Consider the following 22,878-nt stretch of genomic DNA (forward strand, 5'->3'; position numbering starts at 1 on the left):
ATTACCCAATATCTTATTATCTTGAGATAATAAGAGATGAGCCCAGAGAGTCTCATCCAGTAGGCCCTTTTGGCTTTGGTGATTTTAATATTTTATGCTATTGCAAGAAAAAAAAAGCTTTTTCCAAGGAAAAAAAGCTTTTGGGTGACATGTTTATAGCAGCAAATTGATCTGTCAGATCCAAGATTAGCACTGCCTGTTAGGTTCTCAGGCATCACACCAAATAGACAGGGCCACAGCATCATGAGTTAATGAAGCCCAGAGAGTCTCATCCAGTAGGCCCTTGAAAAGGCCTGGGAATCTGTTATTTACAGAAGCCTCCCCAGGAGACTGTTACTCACCCAGTTTTGGAAATGATTACAGAGAACGTTTTTAGGTGTTTCATTAGAACTATAAAAACATAATCCCGAAGGACCATAGGTCTATAAAACTTCTTTGATTTTCAACTTGGACAAACAGAAAATTTTACCTCCCTGTGTCCATTGTAACTCTCCTAGACTGGAAGTGAAATATTCTTACAAAGGTAAAAGAAAGTTTTGCACATATTGTATGTTTCATATTTCAAGTGCCAAACTTCCTGACCTCAAATCCCAATTAAGAGCTGATTTTTAAAAAAAATGTTCAAAACCAACACTGGTGATGTTTCAAGGAAATAGACACTCTCCTGCACTACTGCTAAGAATGTTTATTGATATTACCTTTTTGGGGTGAAATTTAGTGATATGTATTTAAAGTCTTTTTAATAAAAAGTCATACCACAGGATCCAGTAAATCAGCTTCTAAAAACATGTATTCTAAGGAAACAATCAAAGATACCTGTTAAAGATTTCAGTTAAAAAATGTTTATCAAAGTATTTTTATAGTAGTAAAAAAATTAGAAACAGTCTAATGTTCAACAAGGAGGTATTTAAATAACCTCTCTCATAGCCATACAGTGAAATATTACACAGCTGCCAAAAATGCTTTTGAATATTTAATGGTGTGGGAACATTTTACTTTTAAAATCTTTGTAGCCACAGGTTCCAGATCTGTGGATTAAACCAGCCATTGTTGACCCATATAAAGGGCTACATACATAACATCGTTTATGTAACCAGCCATGGATTGAAAATATCCTCCTTGCGACAATACAACAATCAAAATAATAAAAAAATACAGTATAACAACTATTTACATCACATTTACATAGTATTAGGTATCATATGGACATGATTTAAAGTATATGGAAAGATGTGATATGTTATATGCAAATATTACACCATTATGTATAAGGAACTTGAGCATCTGTGGATTTTGGTATCTTCAGAAGGTCCTGGAGTCAAACCCCCAAGGACACCAAGGGAGAACTGTATTGCTAATTGAAACCAAAAAATAACAACAAAAAAACAGGCTACTAAATTGAAAAAATATGCAATTTTTATTTTGATTTTAAGAATTGAATATATATATGCATCAAAAAACAGCCGAAAGAAAATATACCAAAATATTGAAAAAGTCTATTGCTGGTTCTGAGTGGTTTTAATTTCTATTTTTCTGTTTTCCCCAAAAAATTTACGCAATGAATGTGTTTTTCTAAAGGTCATATTTTATGAGTTTGTGTGTGTATATCTTTAAAACAGCATTTGGAATGTAGTAAATACAGTAAAAGTATCAGCAAATGTTAAATATTGTTATGTATTATATTAAAATATAATGAAATTGCAAACCCTATGTTGATAAGTATAAAATTATAAACTAAATGAATATGAAGGATATTATGCCACATCAGAAACTTGGCACAAGTTTTCCACTTTGAGGTGCTGAAGCATGAGCTGGGTCACCTTTTGTCTTCTTTCCTGCTTATATTTGATCTCTTGGTAATTTAACTTTATTATGTCTGAGCAGGAACTTAGACACTGTATATATATAGTGAATAGTTATTCTTTCATTCAGCAAATATTTATGAAAACATATTGTATATGATGAATATTTGCTGAATGAAAGAATTTATATATTATCATAAATATAAGCTCTGATATCAATACTTGTTCTCACAAATATTTGCTGAAAGAATTAATATTATATAAATATATATATATATATATATGAATGACATGCTCTCAGTTTACAAGGGTGATCAGAACAGTCCAACTTTCTGCCTCAAATGAACATATATAAATATTAAATATATATATTGGACTTTTCTTTTTTTGCTTGTATTGTGAGCAAAATCATGTGGGTGATTATCATACCCAAAATCCTTATCCCTAGTAATTTTAAAAGCCTTTTAGAAAATTACAGATTAACTTTAGTATTCTTTTCAGGTCACAGTTCTCCTGCCTTTAAATTAACTCTACATGTTCCAGAGTGTTAGCTCTTGATATGCCCTGGTATTTGTTCATGTGATTTGCCATTTGTTTATAACGGCTGTAATGAAGCATGATCCATTTATGTTTTTACTCTCGTTACTGTGGTGTCCTCTGATTTGGTTATGCTGTTGAGTGTTATGAGTACAGAATAAGAAGGAAGTTCACCAATAAGTTCTGGTTCTATTTCTACTTAAAGGCAACTGTGGGAATTAAAAAGCTATTTATTCCCATACCTTTTACCTCTTCATAGTCAATATCACTGAAATACTCTTTGCTATCAGTGGACCACTTGGTGGGTCCCCATGGTATTTCTTGGGGTGTCTCAAAACAGACCCAGTTCAATTATGAGGCTATAGTGGTCGAGTCATAATTCTATGCAGAAAAGGATGGGACTGTGATGACTTTGTTTTTCTCCCTCCAGAATTTTCCAGGTGTGCTGTGTAAACTTTCTTCAGCCACTGTTTCTGAAATGTTGTTTCATTCATTTTAAGGGTGCTTATATAGAGACCTACTGTTAATGCACTTCTGCATCTTTCAGTGAGGGCACGATAATGGAGCAAGTAGTAGAATTGCTACTTCTTCAGCCATGGCCTTTTGGCTTTGGTGATTTTAATATTTTATGCTATTGCAAAGAAAAAAAGCTTTTTTGAAGGAAAATCCACATGCATCTTCTGCTGTAGTCATTCAGAAGGAAGCAGTCTATGCTGCCAACACTGCTGTTGCTTTCCCATTAGAGAATATCTAGGCCATCTTCTCAACTCACATTGACAGCTCTCTCACCAAATTCTGATGTCCTGATCATGAGGTGATGCTGACCATGGTTACTGCTTTTGCTGGGTGACGTGATGGTCATGGAAGGTACAGCTTCCTCAGTTCCAAAAGGGCTCGCAGGTGTCAGGCACCTGCAAGGTGTTTGAAAGTCATCTTTCTGTGGCAATGGAAATGTGTAAGAGTCCTAGACATTTATTCCTGTAATGTTTGTAACTGAGATGGTAACTGCTGTTTATTGGGTTCCTACTATGTGCCAGTCTTTGGGCAGCATGGTGCATAGACCAGATGCCAACTCTGTGACTTGCAGTGTCTTGTAAGGTAGATATTATTATCCTCATTTTACAGATAGTGGATACTGAGGCTGATAGAGGTTAATGACTTGTCTAAGTCACATAGTAAATAGCAGATGAGGGTTGCTATGCTGGTCTGTAGGGCTGCAAAACTTATGTTCTTTTGTCTGCACCGTACACTGTACCCCCGAAGTAAAAGCTAGCTGACTTGGTCTCAGTTCTTGAAAATTAGAAATTGTCTCGTTTGAGTGTGTTTTTGAAATTAATAAATAAAATTTTGAAATTGGAAATTAACCTGATTGTGCTGTAACAAAGAAATATTTCTAAGATTATGCCATATTTCAATTGCTATAATTTTTTCTTTTCTTTTTCTTTCTTTTTTTTTTTTTTTGAGGGAATCTCACTCTGTTGCCAGGCTGGAATGCAGTGGTGCAATCTTGGCTCACTGCAACCTCTGCCTCCCAGGTTCAAGCAATTCTCCTGCCTCAGTCTCCCAAGTAGCTGGGATTACAGGCATGCTCCACCATGCCCAGCTGATTTTTGTATTCTTAGTAGAGATGGAATTTCACCATGTTGGCCAGGATGGTCTCGATCTCTTGACCTCATGATCCACCCTCCTCGTCCTCCCAAAGTGCTGGGATTACAGGCATGAGCCACCATGTGCGGCAATTTTTTCTTTTTTATTTCACTCATTTCTACTTCTCTATATCCATAGACGGTTGTGGTAGAGGATGCTTTGTGATATTTTAACAATTTGAAATTTCTGTTATTTTTGTCATTTGACATTAGCTTTAATGTTAATGCAGAAGGCCATATTTAAATGCTTGACTCAAGAGAAAAATCTTGTCACCTTCCAACTCCAACACTTAGTGACTGTGTGCCTCTCTTAACCTCTCTGTGCCTTTCTCTGGACAGTCAGACAGGAGATCATTTACTAGTCATTATTCAAAGGCTTGTGAAGATAGAATGCAATAATTCATATAAAGCATAGAGACAGGAATGTAGAAAGCAGTAAATATTAACTGCCATCATCATCATTATCAACACTATCCTACAAAAGTTACTAGTACCACTGAAACAGTGTTGCTACGTTCAAAGTAGCGGCTATAACTAGAAGAGAGACATCAAATAGCCAAAAGCTTGAACATACTTCTGAAATTTCTAAATTATTTTGGATATTTTTCTTTGACAATATTTTGGATAATCTGTAAACATAAATATAACTTAGCTAAGTTAGTTAGATGAACAATTTCAATGGAGTTAACATTCAGAGAGCAATGGTCCAGTTCTCTTTACTACTATCCTAAATGTGTAGAAAAAGTGAGCCTATACAGAAATTTGTAGCCACAGCCTAAAATATTTCCAGCAATGTCTTTATATCTTTGAAATGAAATTTAAGTAAGTAAATGATAAGACCCATATTGAACGGATCCCCTGGACTCTCATTTTGAGAGTCATGTTTCTCTCTGTGTGAGTCGCACTGAACCATTCAGCTATTATTAAGGGTCTCACTGTCTGTCTGTTTACCTACATCTTTGATACCAAGTAAACCAGACTACAGTCATGTTGGCAGATTTCCACTTGCTTCCCAGGAGGTATTGAGTCAATGAACACTAACCCAAGGAACTTATTTTTACCAAATTAAAGAGCGACAGTGAAATACGTGTTCCAGGTTCCTCGTTTTAAGCTAAAAATGCATCAGTCATCTCTGATCAGGGGGAACAGAGGGCGGGTAAGTACTTCCACCTTCTCTGTATGTTCTAAGTTCCTTAAAAAATGGACCTAGAAATTAAGTTGTAATTTTAGCATTTGAGAGGAAACTTGATGTTAAAAGAATAATTAACTGGTTTACATAACCCTTTATTTAACTTGTTTACATAATGTGTATAATACCTTGAAGGCTAATCATGTGTTTCCAGTTCACTCTGAAAGAATATGAAAACAGCTATCTTGTGAAGAAAATACAAAAATTATACCACAAATTATGATCTTAAAGGAAGCGTTATGAAAAGAACTAATTTTTGTAACTGAAGATGTCATGAAATTACAATTGATGTGCTCCCTAATGACTCATCATAGCTTTAAATCTAATAAGAGTTCTGTCATTAATCCACTAGATTTTTCGGTTTTAAAAATTAGATTTTTTTAAACTGTTTTCAAAAGTTCTGTCATATTGGAGCATGATTTTTATAATTCCAAGATAAAGCAGGAAGGTAATTTATTGCTGAAGGAATGTTCTCTGCAAATTAGTGCTAAAAAATTTCATAAATTTTTGACTGGATTCTGTGTACAGATTGCTATGCTAGGATGGGGTGGATTATGGGTAGAGAAGTTGGAATTCGAGGATGAAGACGAGCTTGTCCCCACCTTCGAGGAGCACTCAATGTAGCTAGAGGACTGGGTATGGTCAGTTTTAACTGTCTTCATTCAAGTATTTAGATATTTCATTTAAAATGATGAATAGCTTGGCATGTAATTACATAACTTTAGAGTTATGCTTTTAGTTTTTAAAACCATGAGTTTGAAGACAATTCAAAGTAGTAGATTAATTTTTATTGTTGAATAAACAATGATAGTTAGGTAATAATATGCAAATATAAGACTGCTGCGTTTCTATAAGAGCTGTTGGCTTCTTCATCATTATACTGGAGGTTACATAGAATAGTTTATTTTTTGAAGCTAGTTACAAGAATGGGTATCTGCTGGTAGTTTTCTAAATTGTCCTTTAACTTTTTCAGTAACATATATATACATTGGTGATAATAAAAATATTCATTTTCTTGCTGTGTCTCGGTAAATGTTTTTTATGATTCTCTGGGCCTTGGCAAATCAACAGAATTTGGGGTTTAGAAATACTGTGCTATATTTGAAATGACTGAACTTCTTATTTTTCTTCCTTAATATAACCCGTTTTGTAACATGAAATGGAGAAGAGACTAATATTGTGTTCTTTGTGCCAGGTACTGTGGTAGGTATTTTAGAGATTTGGGCCCTGGTTTGTGTAGTTGCTAACCCTTCTGACCCACAAAATACTGGCAGCATCTTAACTATCCCCTTGTATCTATGGAGACTAAATTCATTCTTATCACTTTAAGTACACCACATTGATTTCTGTGTCTATGGCTGGATTTGGAAGTTAGGAGATTTAATTTCCTTTCCCTAGATTAAGTACTTTATTTCCTGCCTACACAGTTGCTAAGGTCAAGTTTCTTTTCATGTTTTTCTTACCATGTGTTTTTGGAGGCAGGGGAAGCAGTTAGTGATATGTCTGTGTTTTATTGCCCAGCCACCTGAAAGGATGGGGATCAGGGAGAGTCCTTAAAGAGAGCTCAGATTAGAGATACCTGACTGGAAAATTAAAGTAAGCAAAAGCAGTGGCCACACGAGACAAGATTAATAGGTGGGCTTACAAAAAAGTCTTAAACATTATTTGGTCTTTTGTATGATAAGAACTCTTTCTAGAATATATGCATCATAAGAGCAGTTCTCTTGTCTGTTTTGTTCTCTGTGGCCCTGACTTCTGTGCCTGGCATAGTGTAGGTGCCTAATAATGATGTGTTGATTAATGGAACTAACAAATGAATGAATAAATAACATTTCACTGGCAGTTTCTGATCTTTATATTTATTTGATCAGAAGTTTATTTGACTTAAGTTTTTTGTTGATATTCTATTAAATAGTGAGGGAGAAATTTGCTACTAAAGTGAGTAATTTCTAAATGGTTATTTAAAAAATTACCTTGGAAACTTTTTTTCCTACAGAAAATTACCTCAAAGTATAAGGTAATTTATTTGTTGGTGGAGAAAGCATTTTATATCTCTGTAATACAGTGACACTTGTATATCTTTATTACCCATGGTTCTTTTTTAGAAAAATCACCTCATGCATTAAAAAAAGAAAAACCTTTAAAAAATCTTCGTAGACTTTACAGTAGGGAAGTTTTGCTCACATGTATTTGAAGAGTGCATGAAACAAGGTTTGTTTCCTTCTTTTATGCTTTTATAATGTGCCAAGGTAGTTAAGGGTTCTTAATGAGTAGATTTATGTAATGTATGTTAAGGCATGTACTTTTTTTCCCCAAAGGCTTTAATATAATTGTAAAACTCTTCTTGGCCGGGCGCGGTGGCTCAAGCCTGTAATCCCAGCACTTTGGGAGGCCGAGGCGGGTGGATCACGAGGTCAACAGATCGAGACCATCCTGGTCAACATGGTGAAACCCCGTCTCTACTAAAAATTACAAAAAGTTAGCTGGGCACAGTGGCGCGTGCCTGTAATCCCAGCTACTCAGGAGGCTGAGGCAGGAGAATTGCCTGAACCCAGGGGGCGGAGGTTGCAGTGAGCCGAGATTGCGCCATTGCACTCCAGCCTGGGTAACAAGAGCGAAACTCCGTCTCAAAAAAAAAAAAAAAAAAAAAAAAAAAAAAAAACTCTTCTTTAGAAAGATCATATCTAATCAATATTTTCTTTCTTCCAACCCCACTCTATTCTTGAATCCTGGGTGAAAAAAAATTTTTTTAATTCTTTTTTGAATACTTCTAAGTTTGAACATCTTTTCAAATGTCTTACATGTGTTACCTGTTCATGTACTTCATTCGTTTTTCTGTTGGAGCTTTATCTTACTGATATATAAATGCTTTTTATGTAGTGACATCTACCATTAACGGTATTCAATGAATTGTTTTCTTCTTTGTGCGTTTTTGTAAGAAACTCTAGAGACTGAAGGGTGTGAAGGCTCTGGATATTTATTTATTTATTTATTTTTATTTTGAGACGGAGTTTCGCTCTTGTTATCCAGGCTGGAGTGCAATGGCGCGATCTCGGCTCACCGCAACCTCCGCGCCCTGGGTTCAGGCAATTCTCCTGCCTCCACCTCCTGAGTAGCTGGGATTACAGGCACGCGCCACTGTGTCCAGCTAATTTTTTGTAATTTTTTTTTAGTAGAGACGGGGTTTCACCATGTTGACCAGGATGGTCTCGATCTGTTGACCTTGTGATCCACCCGCCTCGGCCTCCCAAAGTGCTGGGATTACAGGCTTGAGCCACCGCGCCCGGCCTTTTATTTATTTTTGAGACAGAGTTGTGCTCTTGTCACCCAGGCTGGAGTGCAATGGTGCGATCTTGGTTCACTGCAACCTCCGCCTTCCATGTTCAAGCGATTCTCCTGCCTCAGCCTCCCAAGTAGCTGGGATTACAAGCTTCTACCACCACGCCTGGCTAATTTTTGTATTTTTAATAAAGAAAGGGTTTCACCATGTTGGCCAGGCTGATCTCAAACTCCTGACCTTAGGTGATCCACCTGCCTAGCCTCCCAAAGTGCTGAGATTACAGGTGTGAGCCACTGCACCTGGTCACCTCTGGATTTTTTTAAGGTTGACCTTTCTTTTTGTCTGTTGCTATTCCCAGTTGGAGAGATGAACAAATATATCTATGTAAGGCTAATTAGTCTAAGGATTAGGTGTGCCCTTGTCATAAAGTTGTAGGGTTTTTCGGAGTGTATCATAAAATTTTTCAAGAGATATTCCTCTTACTCTCAAGACTGAAACCAGCATTGCAGCAGCAGTTCAGCAGCAAATCTATAAGAAGAGGGGAAATCCCGTGCCGACATGTTTTTCTGACTGTTACTGCTATCTTTGGTCTTTTCAGGAACTTGCCATTAAGCTTACTGTTTTTACTGTGTTGTGTATGATTTTACCCCCATGCACAGTCACGTGAGAAGTGAGTTGTCTAACCCTGGGCTGTGTTTTTGCTTATTTCCAGAATATTCACATACTGGAGAGGACTGCTTCCTCTAGCACCGAGCCCTCTGTAAGTCGGCAATTACTAGAACCGGAGCCAGTTCCCCTCTCCAAGGTCAGTGATGGAATTCAGTGCTTTCTCTGCTGGCATGATGCCTGCTCTGGGGCCAATTGAACTGTGAATCACTTTTACACCTGACTCCCCTAAAATAGCTTTGATGCCAGTTGTAGGCAGCTCTTTGCTCTTTTTCTGCCTCCAATGTGTAAAGTTTCTATGCCCTTTGTAAGAGATAACAGAGAATGTATACTTTGCTGGGATTTGCTGGGTTACATACAAAGGTCTAAAATTCTCTTTAAGGGAAGAAGGAAATAGAAGCTATTGCCTTCCCTGTTGGAGAGAAGCAAATGTTTCTATGCCCATCTAATGGAAAAGAAAAAAAATCACTACATCCAGCAATAAAAACAGTAACAGCTACCATTATTGCCATGTACTGCATCACCAGACACTATGAGAAGTATTTAAATATATTATCCCACTTAGTATAGTTCTCATAAACAGCTCCACACAATGTAGGTTTTATCACATTTGGCAAATATGAAAACTAAGAGTTAATAACTTACCCATGGGAAAAATAAATAAATAAATAAACTGTCAAGGATTGTAGCAGAGCAGGGATTCAAACTTCAACTCATCCAACTTCACTACCGATGCTTGTCAGCTCTTCACGAGCTGCAAGGTAAAAACAGTACCTACATGTTTGCGCTGTTATATATTCTGACTTCTAGTCTCCTTCTCACATCTGGCCTTCCTAGCAGTGAGCTCGGGAGAGAACAATGCACATTATTTATTAAGACCTTTTCTGTGTCACGGGAGCCAGTATCCCCTCACTTTCGGCCTGCTCTTCTCATACTGGGAAAACATTAAATTCACGTATGTCTAAAATGCAAAAATCACAGGGAAGAGTTGAGGAGATACCATCCTACTCCTGCCCAACCCTCCCTACGATTTTCAATGGGCTTTCTCCTTTATTGAGAAATTCTGAAAATAGAATACACACAGCCTTCGAATTCCAGTATAAAAATAGCACTTTATTTCCAAAGACAGTTAACTTCTAAATATGTAAAACTGATCATTCCACTTTGCTTTTCTATATTAAATATAATCCTTTAAGAAAAGAACACTTTACTACCCTACTGTTATGGAATGCATACACTTGAACTTCTTTATACTGTAAAGATATTACAAGCTATAAAGTTTATTCTATCAGACATGAATAGACTGCCTGCTAAGCCAAGGAAAGTGGGGACTTATTAAACTATAAAACATAACTTAGAGATAAAAAGTGGTCTGACTTCCATTTGAATAGCAAATAGAGACTGTCTACCTGGTTAATATAATATAAATGGTAATCTCTTTGAAATAGCAATTCTTTCTTATAGTTAGCTAAAGGAAATAGAGAACAAATAAATATTAGGACAGTGGGAAAAGGCATCTAAAATTTGTTGAGCACCTATTTTGTGCCAGGCACTGGATTAGAACATGTATTATCTTTCTTAATCAGCCCTCAACTCATCAAAGTGCATACTAATACTGTTCTCATTTTACTGATAATTACGACATAATTTTCCAGGCATGAAGGCCCTAGCTTGGTCAAACAGCAATTCTTCCTAGAAGAAGGTGGCTGTTAGCCCAGCTCACAGCAGATGGGGCTTGGGTCCACTGGCTTGATATAAAGGGATCTGGAAAGGGTATCAAGAGCATCTATTTCCTGTTACTTCTCCATGTTGTTGCCCATTTAGATCTTACTGTAAGACTAATAAACCCTTGTTGTGTTTTTGTGTCAGTAGATACCACATCTCTTGGGGCCTCATGAAATCAGAGGGCCATATCTAATTCAGATACCATGTCATCTCACCATTTCTCAGCCCCTTTGAGAGATGGGCTTTCTGGGCACTGGATAGTAGTGGAAGAATTTTTTTTTTAAGTGCACATTGTCCTGATCAGATTTGTTCCAGTCCTATGTTTCATGCATTCACCTGCTAAAGCATTTTTATGTTCTCCCACCCCACCTCCTCACACACCCACACACACACACACATTCTCCCACATGCATCTGCACACATGTAGTTTACCCTTCAGAAAGGAAATGTCCCTATTTTTTTTTTTTTTGAGATGTAGTCTTGTTCTGTTGCCCAGACTGGAGTGCAGTGGTCCAATCTTGGCTCACTGCAACCTCCGCCTCAGCCTCCTGAGTAGCTGGGATTACAGGCACATGCCACCACACCCATCTTATTTTTGTATTTTTAGTAGAGGCTGGGTTTTACCATCTTGGTCAGACTGGTCTTGAACTCCTGACTTTGCGATCTACCTGCCTCGGCCTCCCAAAGTGTTTGGATTATAGGCGTGAAACACTGCGCCCAGCCTCTATTTATTCCAAATGAAAAATCTCAGGCAATTAGTGTCTGTTCTTATTTATTGTTATTAGGTTAAAAATATTTTAAAACTTATAATACCAAAAATATGTGTATATCTGACTTAAGTACTGACATGATCAATCACATTATGGCTTTTTAGCTCTGCTTCTGTTATAAGTAAACTCAGGAAAATTGGAGACTTTTTTTATTGCATCTTAGGTTTTGGGGTACATGTGAAGAACATGCAAGATTGTTGCATAGGTAATGTGGCAGTGTGATTTGCTGCCTTCCTCCCCTTCACCTATATCTGGCATTTCTCCCCATGCTCTCTCTCCCCAACTCCCCACCCCCACTGTTCCTCCCCTATTTCCCCCCAACACACCCCAGTGTGTAGTTCTCCCCTCCCTGTGTCCATGTGTTCTCATTGTTCAACACCCGCCTATGAGTGAGAACATGCAGTGTTCGATTTTCTGTTCTTGTGTCAGTTTGCTGAGAATGATGGTTTCCAGGCTGGGCGCGGTGGCTCACGCCTGTAATCCCTGCACTTTGGGAGGCCGAGGCGGGTGGATCATGAGGTCAAGAGATCGAGACCACCCTGGTCAACATGGTGAAACCCCCGTCTCTACTAAAAATACAAAAAAAAAAAAATTAGCTGGGCATGGTGGCACGTGCCTGTAATCCCAGCTACTCAGGAGGAAGAGGCAGGAGAATTGCCTGAACCCAGGAGGTAGAGGTTGCGGTGAGCCAAGATCACGCCATTGCACTCCAGCTTGGTAACAAGAGTGAAACTCCGTCTCAAAAAAAAAAAAAAAAGAATGATGGTTTCCAGGTTCATCCATGTCCCTACAAAGGCCATGAACTCATCATTTTTGATTGCTACATAATATTCCATGGTGTATATGTGCCACATTTTCCCTGTCCAGTCTATCATCAATAGGCATTTGGGTTGGTTCCAGGTCTTTGCTATTGTAAACTGTGCTGCAGTGAACATTCATGTGCATGTGTCCTTATAGTAGAACGATTTATAGTCCTTTGGATATATACCCAGTAATGGGATTGCTGGGTCAAATGGAATTTCTATTTCTAAGGCCTTGAGGAATCACCACACTGTCTTCCACAATGGTTGAACTAATTTACACTCCCACCAACAGTGTAAAAGTGTTTCTATTTATCCACACCCTCTCCAGCATCTGTTATCTACAGATTTTTTAATGATCGCCATTCTAACTGGTGTGAGATGGTATCTCAATGTAGTTTTGATTTGCATTTCTCTAATGGCCAGTGATGATGAGCATTTTTTCATATGTTTGTTGGCCTCATGTATGTCTTCTTTTGTAAAGTGTCTGTTCATATCCTTCACCCACATTTGAATGGGCTTGTTTGTTTTTTTCCTGTAAATCTGTTTGAGTTCTTTTTAAATTCTGGATATTAGCCCTTTGTCAGATGGGTAAACTGCAAAAATTTTTTTCCATTCTCTTGGTTGCTGATTCACTCTAATGCCTGTTTCTTTTGCCATGCAGAAGCTGTGGAGTTTGATTAGGTCCCATTTGTCTATTTTGGCTTTTGTTGCCAATGCTTTTGGCGTTTTGGTCATGAAGTCCTTGCCTACGCCTATGCCCTGAATGGTTTTGCCTAGATTTTCTTCTAGGGTTTTTATAGATTTTCTTCTAGGGTTTGTCTTATGTTTAAGTCTTTAATCCATCTGGAGTTAATTTTAGTGTAAGGTATCAGGAAGGGGTCCAGTTTCTGCTTTCTGCCCATGGCTAGCCAGTTTTCCCAACACCATTTATTAAACAGGAAATCCTTTCTCCATTGCTTGTTTTTGTCAGGTTTGTCAAAGATCAAATGGTTGTAGCTATGTTGTGTTGCCTCCAAGGCCTCTGTTCTGTTCCATTGGTCTATATCTCTATTTTGGTATTAGTACCATGCTATTTTGATTACTGTAGCCTTGTAGTATAGTTTGAAGTCCAGTAGTGTGATGCTTCCCACTTTGTTCTTTTTGCTTAGAATTGACTTGGCTATGTGGGCTCTCTTTTGGTTCCATATGAAGCTTAAGGTGTTTTTTTTCCAGTTCTGTGAGGTTCATTGGTAGCTTGATGGGGATAGTGTTGAATCTGTAAATTACTTTGGGCAGTATGGCCATTTTCATGATATTGATTCTTCCTAACCATGAACATGGAATGTTTCTCCATCTGTTTGTGTCCTCACTTATTTTGTTGAGCAGTGGTTTATAGTTCTCCTTGAAGAGGTCCTTTACGTTCCTTGTTAGCTGTATTCCTAGGTATTTTATTCTCTTTGTAGCAAATGTGAATGGCAGTTTGCTCTTGATTTGGCTTTCTTTAAGTCTGTTATTGGTGTAGACGAATGCTTGTGATTTTTGCACATTGATTTTGTATCCTGAGACTTTGCTGAAGTTGCTTATTAGTTTCAGGAGATTTTGGGCTGAGACAATGGGGTCTTCTAGATATACAATCATGTCATTTGCAAATAGAGACAATTTGGCTTCCTCCTTTCCTATTTGAATACCATTTATTCGTTTTTCTTGCCTAATTGCTCTGGCTAGAACTTCCAGTACAATATTAAATAGGAGTGGTGAGAGAGGGCATCCTTGTCTAGTGCCAGATTTCAAAGGGAATGCTTCCAGTTTTTGCACATTCTGTATGATATTGGCTGTTGGTTTGTCATAAATGGCTTTTATTATTTTGAGATACATTCCCTCAATACCTAGTTTATTGAGGGTTTTTAGCATAAAGAGCTGTTGAATTTTGTCAAAGGCCTTCTCTGCATCAATTGAGATAATCATGTTGTTTTTGTCTTTGGTTCTGTTTATGTGGTGAATTACGTTTAAAGTCTTGAGTATGTTGAACCAGCCTTGCATCCCCAGGATGAATCCTACTTGATCATGGTGGATAAGCTTTTGGATGTGCTTTTTCAATCGGCTTGCCAGTATTTTATTGAAGATTTTTGCATCTATGTTCATCATGGATATTGGCCTGAAGTTTTCTTTTCTTGTTGGGTCTCTGCCGGGTTTTGGTATCAGGATGGTGTTGGTTTCATAAAATGATTTCGGAGGATTCCCTCTTTTTGGATTATTTGGAATAGTTTCAGAAGGAATGGTACCAGCTCCTCTTTGTATGTCTGGTAAAATTCAGCTGTGAATCCATCTGGACCTGGGCTTTTTTTGTGTGGTAGGCTCTTAATTGCTGCCTCAACTTCAGACCTTGTTATTTGTCTATTCAGAGTTTCAACTTCTTCCTGGTTTAGGCTTGGGAGGAGGCAAGTGTCCAGGAATTTATCCATTTCTTCCAGGTTTACTAGTTTATGTGCATAGAGTTGTTTGTAATAATCTCTGATGATGGTTTGAAATTCTGTGAAATCTGTGGTGATATCCCCTTTATTGTATTTTATTGCATCTATTTGGTTATTCTCTCTTTTCTTTTTTATTAATCTGGCTAGTGGTCTATCTATTTTGTTGACCTTGTTGAAAAACCAGCTCCTGGATTTATTGATTTTTTGAAGGTTTTTTTTTGTGTGTATGTCTATCTCCTTCAGTTCTGCTCTGATCTTAGTTATTTCTTGTATTCTGCTAAGTTTTGACTTTTTTTGATCTTGCTCCTCTAGCTCTTTCAATTTTGATGATAGGGTGTCAATTTTAGATCTCTCCTTGCTTCTCATGTGGGCACTTATTGCTATATATTTTCCTCTAGAGACTGCTTTAAATGTGTCCCAGATATTCTGGTATGTTGTGTCTTCGTTCTCATTGATTTCAAAGAACATCTTTATTTCTGCCTTCATTTTATTGTTTATCCAGTCAACATTCAAGAGCCAGTTGTTCAGTTTCCATGAAGCTGTGCAGTTCTGAGTTTGTTTCTGAATTCTGAGTTCTAACTTGATTGCACTATGGTCTGACAGAGTGTTTGCTAGTGATTTCCATTCTTTTGCATTTGGGGAGGAGTGATTTACTTCCAATTATGTGGTCAATTTTAGAGTAGGTGTGATGTGGTGCTGAGAAGAAGGTATATTCTGTGGATTTAGGGTGGAGAGTTCTGTAAATGTCTATTAGGTTTGCTTGTTCCAGGCATGAGTTCAAGTCCTGGATATCCTTGTTAATTTTCTGTCTCGTTGATCTGTCTATTATTGACAATGGGATGTTAAAATCTCCCAATATTATTGTGTGGGAGTCTAAGTCTCTTTGTAAGTCATTAAGAACTTGCCTTATGTATCTGGGTGCTCCTGTATTGGGTGCGTATATATTTAGGATCGTTAGCTCTTCTTGTTGCATTGATTCTTTTACCATTATGTAATGTTCTTCTTTGTCTCTTTTGATCTTTGTTGGTTTAAAGTCTATTTTATCAGAGATGAGAATTGCAACTCCTGCTTTTTTTTTGCTCGTCATTTGCTTTGTAAATCTTCCTCCATCCCTTTATTTTGAGCCTATGTGTATCCTTGCATGTGAGATGGGTTTCCTGGATACAGCACACCGATGGATTTTGGCTCTTTATCCAATTTGCCAGTCTGTGTCTTTTGATTGGGGCATTTAGCCCATTTACATTTAGGCTTAATATTGTTATGTGTGAATTTGATACTGCCGTTTTGATGCTAGCTGGCTGTTTTGCCTGTTAGTTGATGCAGTTTCTTCATTGTGTTGATGCTCTTTACCATTTGGTATGTTTTTGGAGTGGCTGGTACTGGTTGTTCCTTTAGTACCTCTTTCAGGAGCTCTTGTAAAGCAGGCCTGGTAGGGATGAAATCTCTGAGTACTTGCTTGTTCACAAAGGATTTTATTTTTCCTTCACTTATGAAGCTTAGTTTGGCTGGATATGAAATTCTGGGTTTAAAGTTCTTTTCTTTAAGGATGTTAAGTATTGGCCCCCACTCTCTTCTGGCCTGTAGGGTTTCTGCTGAGAGAACTGCTGTGAGTCTGATGGGCTTCCCTTTGTGGATAACCCGACCTTTCTCTCTGGCTGCCCTTAGCATTTTCTCCTTCATTTCAACCCTGGTGAATCTGATGATTATGTGCCTTGGGGTTGCTCTTCTTGCGGAATATCTTTGTGGTGTTCTCTGTATTTCCTGGACTTGAATATTGTCCTGCCTTGCTAGGTTGGGTAAGTTTTCCTGGATAGTATCCTGAAGAGTACTTTCCAGCTTGGATTCATTCTCTTCATCACATTCAGGTACACCTATCAAATGTAGATTAGGTCTTTTCACATAGTCCCATATTTTTTGGAGACTTTGTTCATTCCTTCTTACCCTTTTTTCTCTAGTCTTGCCTTCTCATTTGATTTCATTGAGTTGATCTTCGACCTCTGATATCCTTTCTTCTGCTTGGTCAATTTGGCTGTTGAAAGTTGTGCATGCTTCGCACAGTTCTCATGTTGTGTTTTTCAGCGAAAATTGGAGACTTTTAAGTAGAAAGAAAATATCTGTTGAAATTAAAAGAACAAATGCTTCAATTTTTAGAAAATAATTTAAGTTTTCTTAAGATAGTCCTAGTCTACTAAGCATAGAGGGAGAAATTTTAACATAATGGAAAATAGAACATAGAAGGTTCTGTTTTGTACTAAGATGAGTTGTTTTATTTCTTACACACTTTATTTGTAACATTATCCACAGCATTTACAATTGAAATGGGGGAACATTGTTTGGTCTGATTTTATCTTTTGCTTCTGTCAGTTTGAAAGCGTATTTCATTGTGAGAACTACAGTAGGATTCTTTTCTATTTCTTTTACTGGACTTAGCAATATTGCATCAGACTGAATAACATTATTTGCTCAAAGCTGTCACATCTATGTTTAAGAAATGCATTTTAACTTTTGGCCTTTCTATCTTATTTCAGTTTTTTTCCCCTTCTGGAGTTAAACTCCCAAAGAAGAAAAAAAACACTGTGTTAGAAATTGGTAGCTATACATAAGAGTGATACATTGGACTCTGGGGACTCTGGGGAAAGGGTCGGGGGTGGTGAGGGATAAAAGGCTACACATCGGGTACAGTGTACACTGCTTGGGTGATGGGTGCACCAACATCTGAGACATCACCACTAAAGAACTGATTCATGTAACCAAATACCACCTGTGCCCCAAAAAAAACCATTGAAATAAAAAATTCAAAAAAATTTAAAAGAAATTAGTAGTTAGTACCTCTTACTACAATCTGAGTTTTAGAAGAAAACTTGCAAAGATCTGCAATAGAAAATGTTTCTATTTTCACAAGTTATGCAGAATATTCTTCATCATCCACGCAAACACATAAAGTAAATCAAAGGTGAACACCAGCCTGCAAATAAATCTAGCCACAAATAAAAATATTATTCATCTAGAGATACTATCCATGGATGGGGCTACTGAAAATAGAAGTGCCACTAAACACAGTGAGTATATCTCTAAGAACAGAGAGAGTGCTCTAGTGGATATATTTACACATAGACGGAGGTCATTTTATGGAATAGAATGGTTATCTACCTTTCTGTGTGAGTCAAAAGCCACAGGCATTAGACTTTTTATAAGAGCCTACTAGTTTCTCCTCTTATTCTAAACATTATTCATAAATAGTGATCACCTGTTGAATTGCAGTTCACTACTAAGGAATGCAACCCTTAAGTTCCCAGGGGCGTGTGTATCTTTGAAAACACGGATTTCTTTGGTGTGTTTTTGGCAAGCAGTTCTAATGTGCACTTTGGAATGCATGCAAGCCTCCCTCAGAGCAGTCGTGACCATAGCACTGTTACTCTCTGGTAATAGCAGGTTCCAAGCCACTTGAAACAACAGCAGCCTTTCCATTTCTACACAGAAAGCCAGGTCCACACACTAATTGAACATTTGTCATCGAAATAGTCTTATTTTGAAACTTTAAAGTGCCTCTGTGCCCAGGGATTCACTGTCTGGAAAAATGCATTTTAACATTCTTAGTACAGGCAATCGAATTTCCATCTTACACCAAACAGACAAGGTGGCTCCACTGAGTCTATGAAGGACCCCGCTTACCCCTAGGTCTACCTGGGAAACTCTTTTTGACTTCAGTTAAAAGTGCATAGCTGTGTTTGATGTTAGCTTTTGCTCCGGAATGTTGTTCATACTTCTTTCTGGTGGGCCCAGTATTGCTTCAAAAGCAACTTCTACTTAAGAATCTGCTTTAAGTGTGTCATCAAATACTGAGAAACATGTGATTTGTTTTTCTTCTTTTCTCTCAGGAAGCTGACAGCTGGGAAATTATAGAAGGGCTGAAAATAGGCCAAACCAATGTCCAGAAACCAGACAAACATGAGGGCTTTATGCTGAAGAAAAGAAAATGGCCTTTAAAAGGCTGGCACAAGGTAACATTTTTATCATATTCAGGTTTAGATCATCTTCATAAATAAAGATTTTGTTTGCTATCATGAGGTGAGAAACTAAGAATATGGTTGTATGTGTAAAACTAGATATTTTTTTTTTGAGACAGAGTCTCATTGTGTTGCCCAGGCTAGAGTGCAGTGAGTGGCATTATCTCAGCCCACTGTAGCCTCCGCCTCACAGATTCAAGCAATTCTCCTACCCCAGCCTCCCAAGTAGCTGGGACTACAGGTGCACACCACCACACCTAGCTAATTTTTATATTTTTTGTAGAGACGGGGTTCACCATGTTGACCAGGCTGGTCTTGAATCCTGGCTCAAGTGATCCGTTCATCTCAGCCTCCCAAAGTGCTGGGATTACAGATGTGAGTCACCACACCCTGCCATAAAACACTTAAGGCCTCATTTTAACCATATGGTTGCAGTCTATTCTACTTAACAGAGACTGAGATCTGTAATATACATATGGAGGAAAAAATATACTTATATGATATTTAAAATCCAGTTTGTATATATTGTTGTCTGATTTGCTTTTTTTCCCTTAAGTTAGTATAGATATGTTTTCATTAAATTGTCTTTGAAATATGAGGTATTTTAAATTAATGCATGTATCACTTTGGATGGATCTGTATTATATATCCCACTGCTATCGAGCTGATTCCCTATTGCTGGACATGGAAGACACACCTTACTTTTTACTGTTGGGATGTGATGAACATCCTTGCACATGAACTTCTATTTAGTTCTTGGGGATAAATTCCTAGTCTTATTGTTACCAGTACAAACTAAAGCTGGAAAATCACTGATCCTGGAAGTTTTGCTGCTGTTTAAAGTCTATAGTTTATTCCTCTCCTTCTTCTCAACATTCTCATCCTATCTCCCAGTTTTAATTTTGGAGAAAATATTTTTTACTGCATTTTGCCATTACCTGAGTAGCAAGAATTCTGTCAGACTAAGGAGGAGGAAGTTACCGTAAATTTTCAGTTTAAACTCTTTTATTGGGCCACCCACTATCCTCTTTGAAATCAGTGGAAGAATAAGTCTGTCTGCTTGCCACATCTGCAGGTGGATTTCATCTCAGGGTAGATAAGTGTATCAGCCCAAATGGCCAGTGGTGGCCCCCCACTGGGTCAACACAGGGAGGTTATGGATTTTAACTTCCTTGAGGAAACATTTTATGTGTTTTAAGGGAAAGACTTAAAAATGAACACATGGGAAATGTTGTCCCGGTCCCCTGTCTCTGAAAGTGCCCTCTTCCTTGTCAGAAACCATCTTTCCCGAGCCCATAATATTATCGCAGTGCCAAGGACCTGTCCTCACTGATGTTCTTCCTGAGATGTTCGCCAACTGGCCATCCTCCTTCGTAAGATCACTGCTGCCTTTCATTCTGACCTTACCTTTTTGTGTTTCCCCAAATTGATGGCCTTGCTAATCTGTTTCCTTATGATATGCTATAGGTGATCTCTGCTGAAATTCTTTGATAGATAGAAATGGAAATACAGGAATAACAGGTCAAAGAAACAAATTTTCTATGAATTGCTAATTTTAATTTAGTACTTTCAGTCCATGTTTCAGCAAAACTGGCTGTGGTTTGGCAGCAACTCTCTAGACCATGCCTTTGAACATTCTGTTACGGGCTGGGAGCTGTGGCTCATGCCTGTAATCCCAGGACTTTGGGAGGCCAAGGTGGGTGGATCACGAGGTCAGAAGATCGAGGCCATCCTGGCCAACATGGTGAAACCCCATCTTTAAACATAAATACATAAAATAAAAAATTGTGAACATTCTGCTCCATAAATAATAGGAGGGCCTGCTTGGCATTGCTGTCTTTTCTCCTGATCTCTACAACCACCATGTGTTTATTCAGATGCCAGCTCATTGAATTGACCAAGTTAAGGGCAAATTATTTTAATCAAGTGTTTTTCAACTGTAGAGACTCTTTTCCAGTGTTTACTTGTTGTCTCACAGAACCTGTGACAAACGGGTTTCAGTGGCCTTCTGTGAGTTCTATCCAGAACTCATAGGGGTTCTCCATGCAGAACTCACAGAAGGCCACTGTACTCACAGAAGGCAGTCCCAAGACCTGACTGCCTCCATCTCAGCAACTAAGAGGTCCCAAATCACGTAACTTTCCAGCAGAGTAATTTTCCATAAACAGGAAGACTCCTTGCATCTGTAGAACTTGAGGACCCAGGACCCATTATTTGACTGGGTTCTGAGAGCTGTTTGTTTTCTTGTGAATTTCCCATGGAAGAAAAATCAATGGCTGAGAGTTCTTGAGTGTTTGTGGAGCAAAAGCGGCCAAATCCATTCAGACTGGACTAGGATTGTCTTGGAGGAGACAAAAATTGCCAAAAACCTCTCTTTTTTTTAACCATTAATGTAGTTCAGAAGTAATTTTCAACCTCTTTTATTAATAGTAGAATGCAAGCATTCGCTAAATAGAGATATAAGTATATTGCTAAGCCCACTTAAACTTTCCAGATAATTCATTATTCATAGATTCAGTCCACTGGCTTCTGTAATGGGCATAAACATCTTCAGGAATTATCTCTGGTATCCAGGGAAAATTCAGAACTTTACGTTCACAGTGAAAAATTCCCTGTAGACCTGTATAGCGCCCTTCTCAGAGTCACTGTGACATAACCCAGGTTATTCTCATTTCTCACTTTCAAAAACATCCCAATGTGGTTCATTAAGAGAATTGTAGCTTCAGGTCCTCAGATTCCCTCCCTGTTAAAAAAAATCATGGTGATAAGACTCCATCCCCACTGGATTATATATAAAAGAATCTTGGTAGGTTAACAGTATGAAACTAGACCTCTTATCTCCTTACCATTTAATGTGGCTGACTGTGGCCAAATGCACTGAATCCAGATACATTAAAATGGTCAAACATATTGATTACTAAATGCAAAGCAACATTAGACCCACATCTGTGAATGTTTTATATAATTCAAAATATAGACATAACTGAGGGTGTTTGGTTCTTGCAGCGTTTTTTCGTCCTGGATAATGGGATGTTAAAGTATTCGAAGGCACCACTTGATGTAAGTAGCACACAGGACATGTTTCAAAGATTGATTTCGAATTCTGCTTGAAGTGAATAAACACTGTAATTGTACAAGCCTTGTGCCATAGTTACCAGCTTTGTGCATGTCTGGGCCTGTAAGATTTCACAAGCTTCCAAACCTCCATGTTCTAAAGCGTGTCAACCTAGTGCATGAAGATTTAACTATTTTGATGCATGTTATTAAAAACAGAAGCTTAAACCTAAAAGTGAGACATGAGTAAAATCACCTTCTGTCACTTGGAGAGAAAACACAAATAGGCTCTTTTCTGCATCTCCCGATAAACTCTGCTTTATGTGTGCTGCTTTGTTCTTTTCCATGTCTTTTTAAAAACTATCTCACACATTTTATTTCTACTCCATACACCTTTGCATCTTGGAGATCCCAATTCACAAAAATTATTCCAAATTGTTTTTTTTTTTTAGTATACAAAGGAGTAGCTTGCATGTAACACTGGAAAATTCCTTCGTTCATCATTGTGTAGGGGAAGTAACAGAAGTCTCAGGTTTCAATTTTGTCCTCATCCCTGCCATTGAATCAGCTATGTCCTTGATCAAAGAAGGAGCGAGAAGGAAGAGCCGGCTGCTCCCTGCTTTTTGGTCGCAGCTGCCCCGTTCTGTCCCAGTAGCTGTCTGCCAGCTGATTACTCAGGGATGTTCTGGGTTATAGGTCAAAGACTGACCATAGTTATTTTAGGAACCACTGAAAATGTCCTTCAGTTTATATTCAGGGAGAATATAAACTGTGCAATCTAGAATCATGAAGAATTAGCATTACATTCTATGCCAAAACAGGAAGAAGATGAATGGTCTTATTTATAAAAATTGGTGTGAAGTCACTGAAGCATCAACTCTCCTAGAACCTAATCCGTAGAACCTTAACTATTTTCTGTTTGTTAAGAGGGTATATGTAGTATTCCACT

The 22,878-nt window shown here is 37.9% G+C and overlaps 1 protein-coding gene across 45 annotated transcripts in view; it reads left to right on the plus strand.

Moving 5' to 3' along the window:
* Positions 1 to 22,878, plus strand: part of OSBPL6 (oxysterol binding protein like 6) — a 209,786-nt gene that overhangs the window by 125,744 nt on the left and 61,164 nt on the right. For all 45 annotated transcript variants that reach the window (XM_078327216.1, XM_078327219.1, XM_078327230.1 and 42 more), the window contains 3 exons: positions 9,167 to 9,259; positions 18,747 to 18,869; positions 21,882 to 21,935. In XM_078327216.1, the coding sequence (XP_078183342.1) occupies positions 9,167 to 9,259; positions 18,747 to 18,869; positions 21,882 to 21,935 (270 nt within the window). The remainder of the gene's footprint in view (positions 1 to 9,166; positions 9,260 to 18,746; positions 18,870 to 21,881; positions 21,936 to 22,878) is intronic.

The sequence above is a fragment of the Callithrix jacchus genome, chromosome 6 (assembly GCF_049354715.1).
Source record: "Callithrix jacchus isolate 240 chromosome 6, calJac240_pri, whole genome shotgun sequence".
Classification (NCBI taxonomy): domain Eukaryota; kingdom Metazoa; phylum Chordata; class Mammalia; order Primates; family Cebidae; genus Callithrix; species Callithrix jacchus.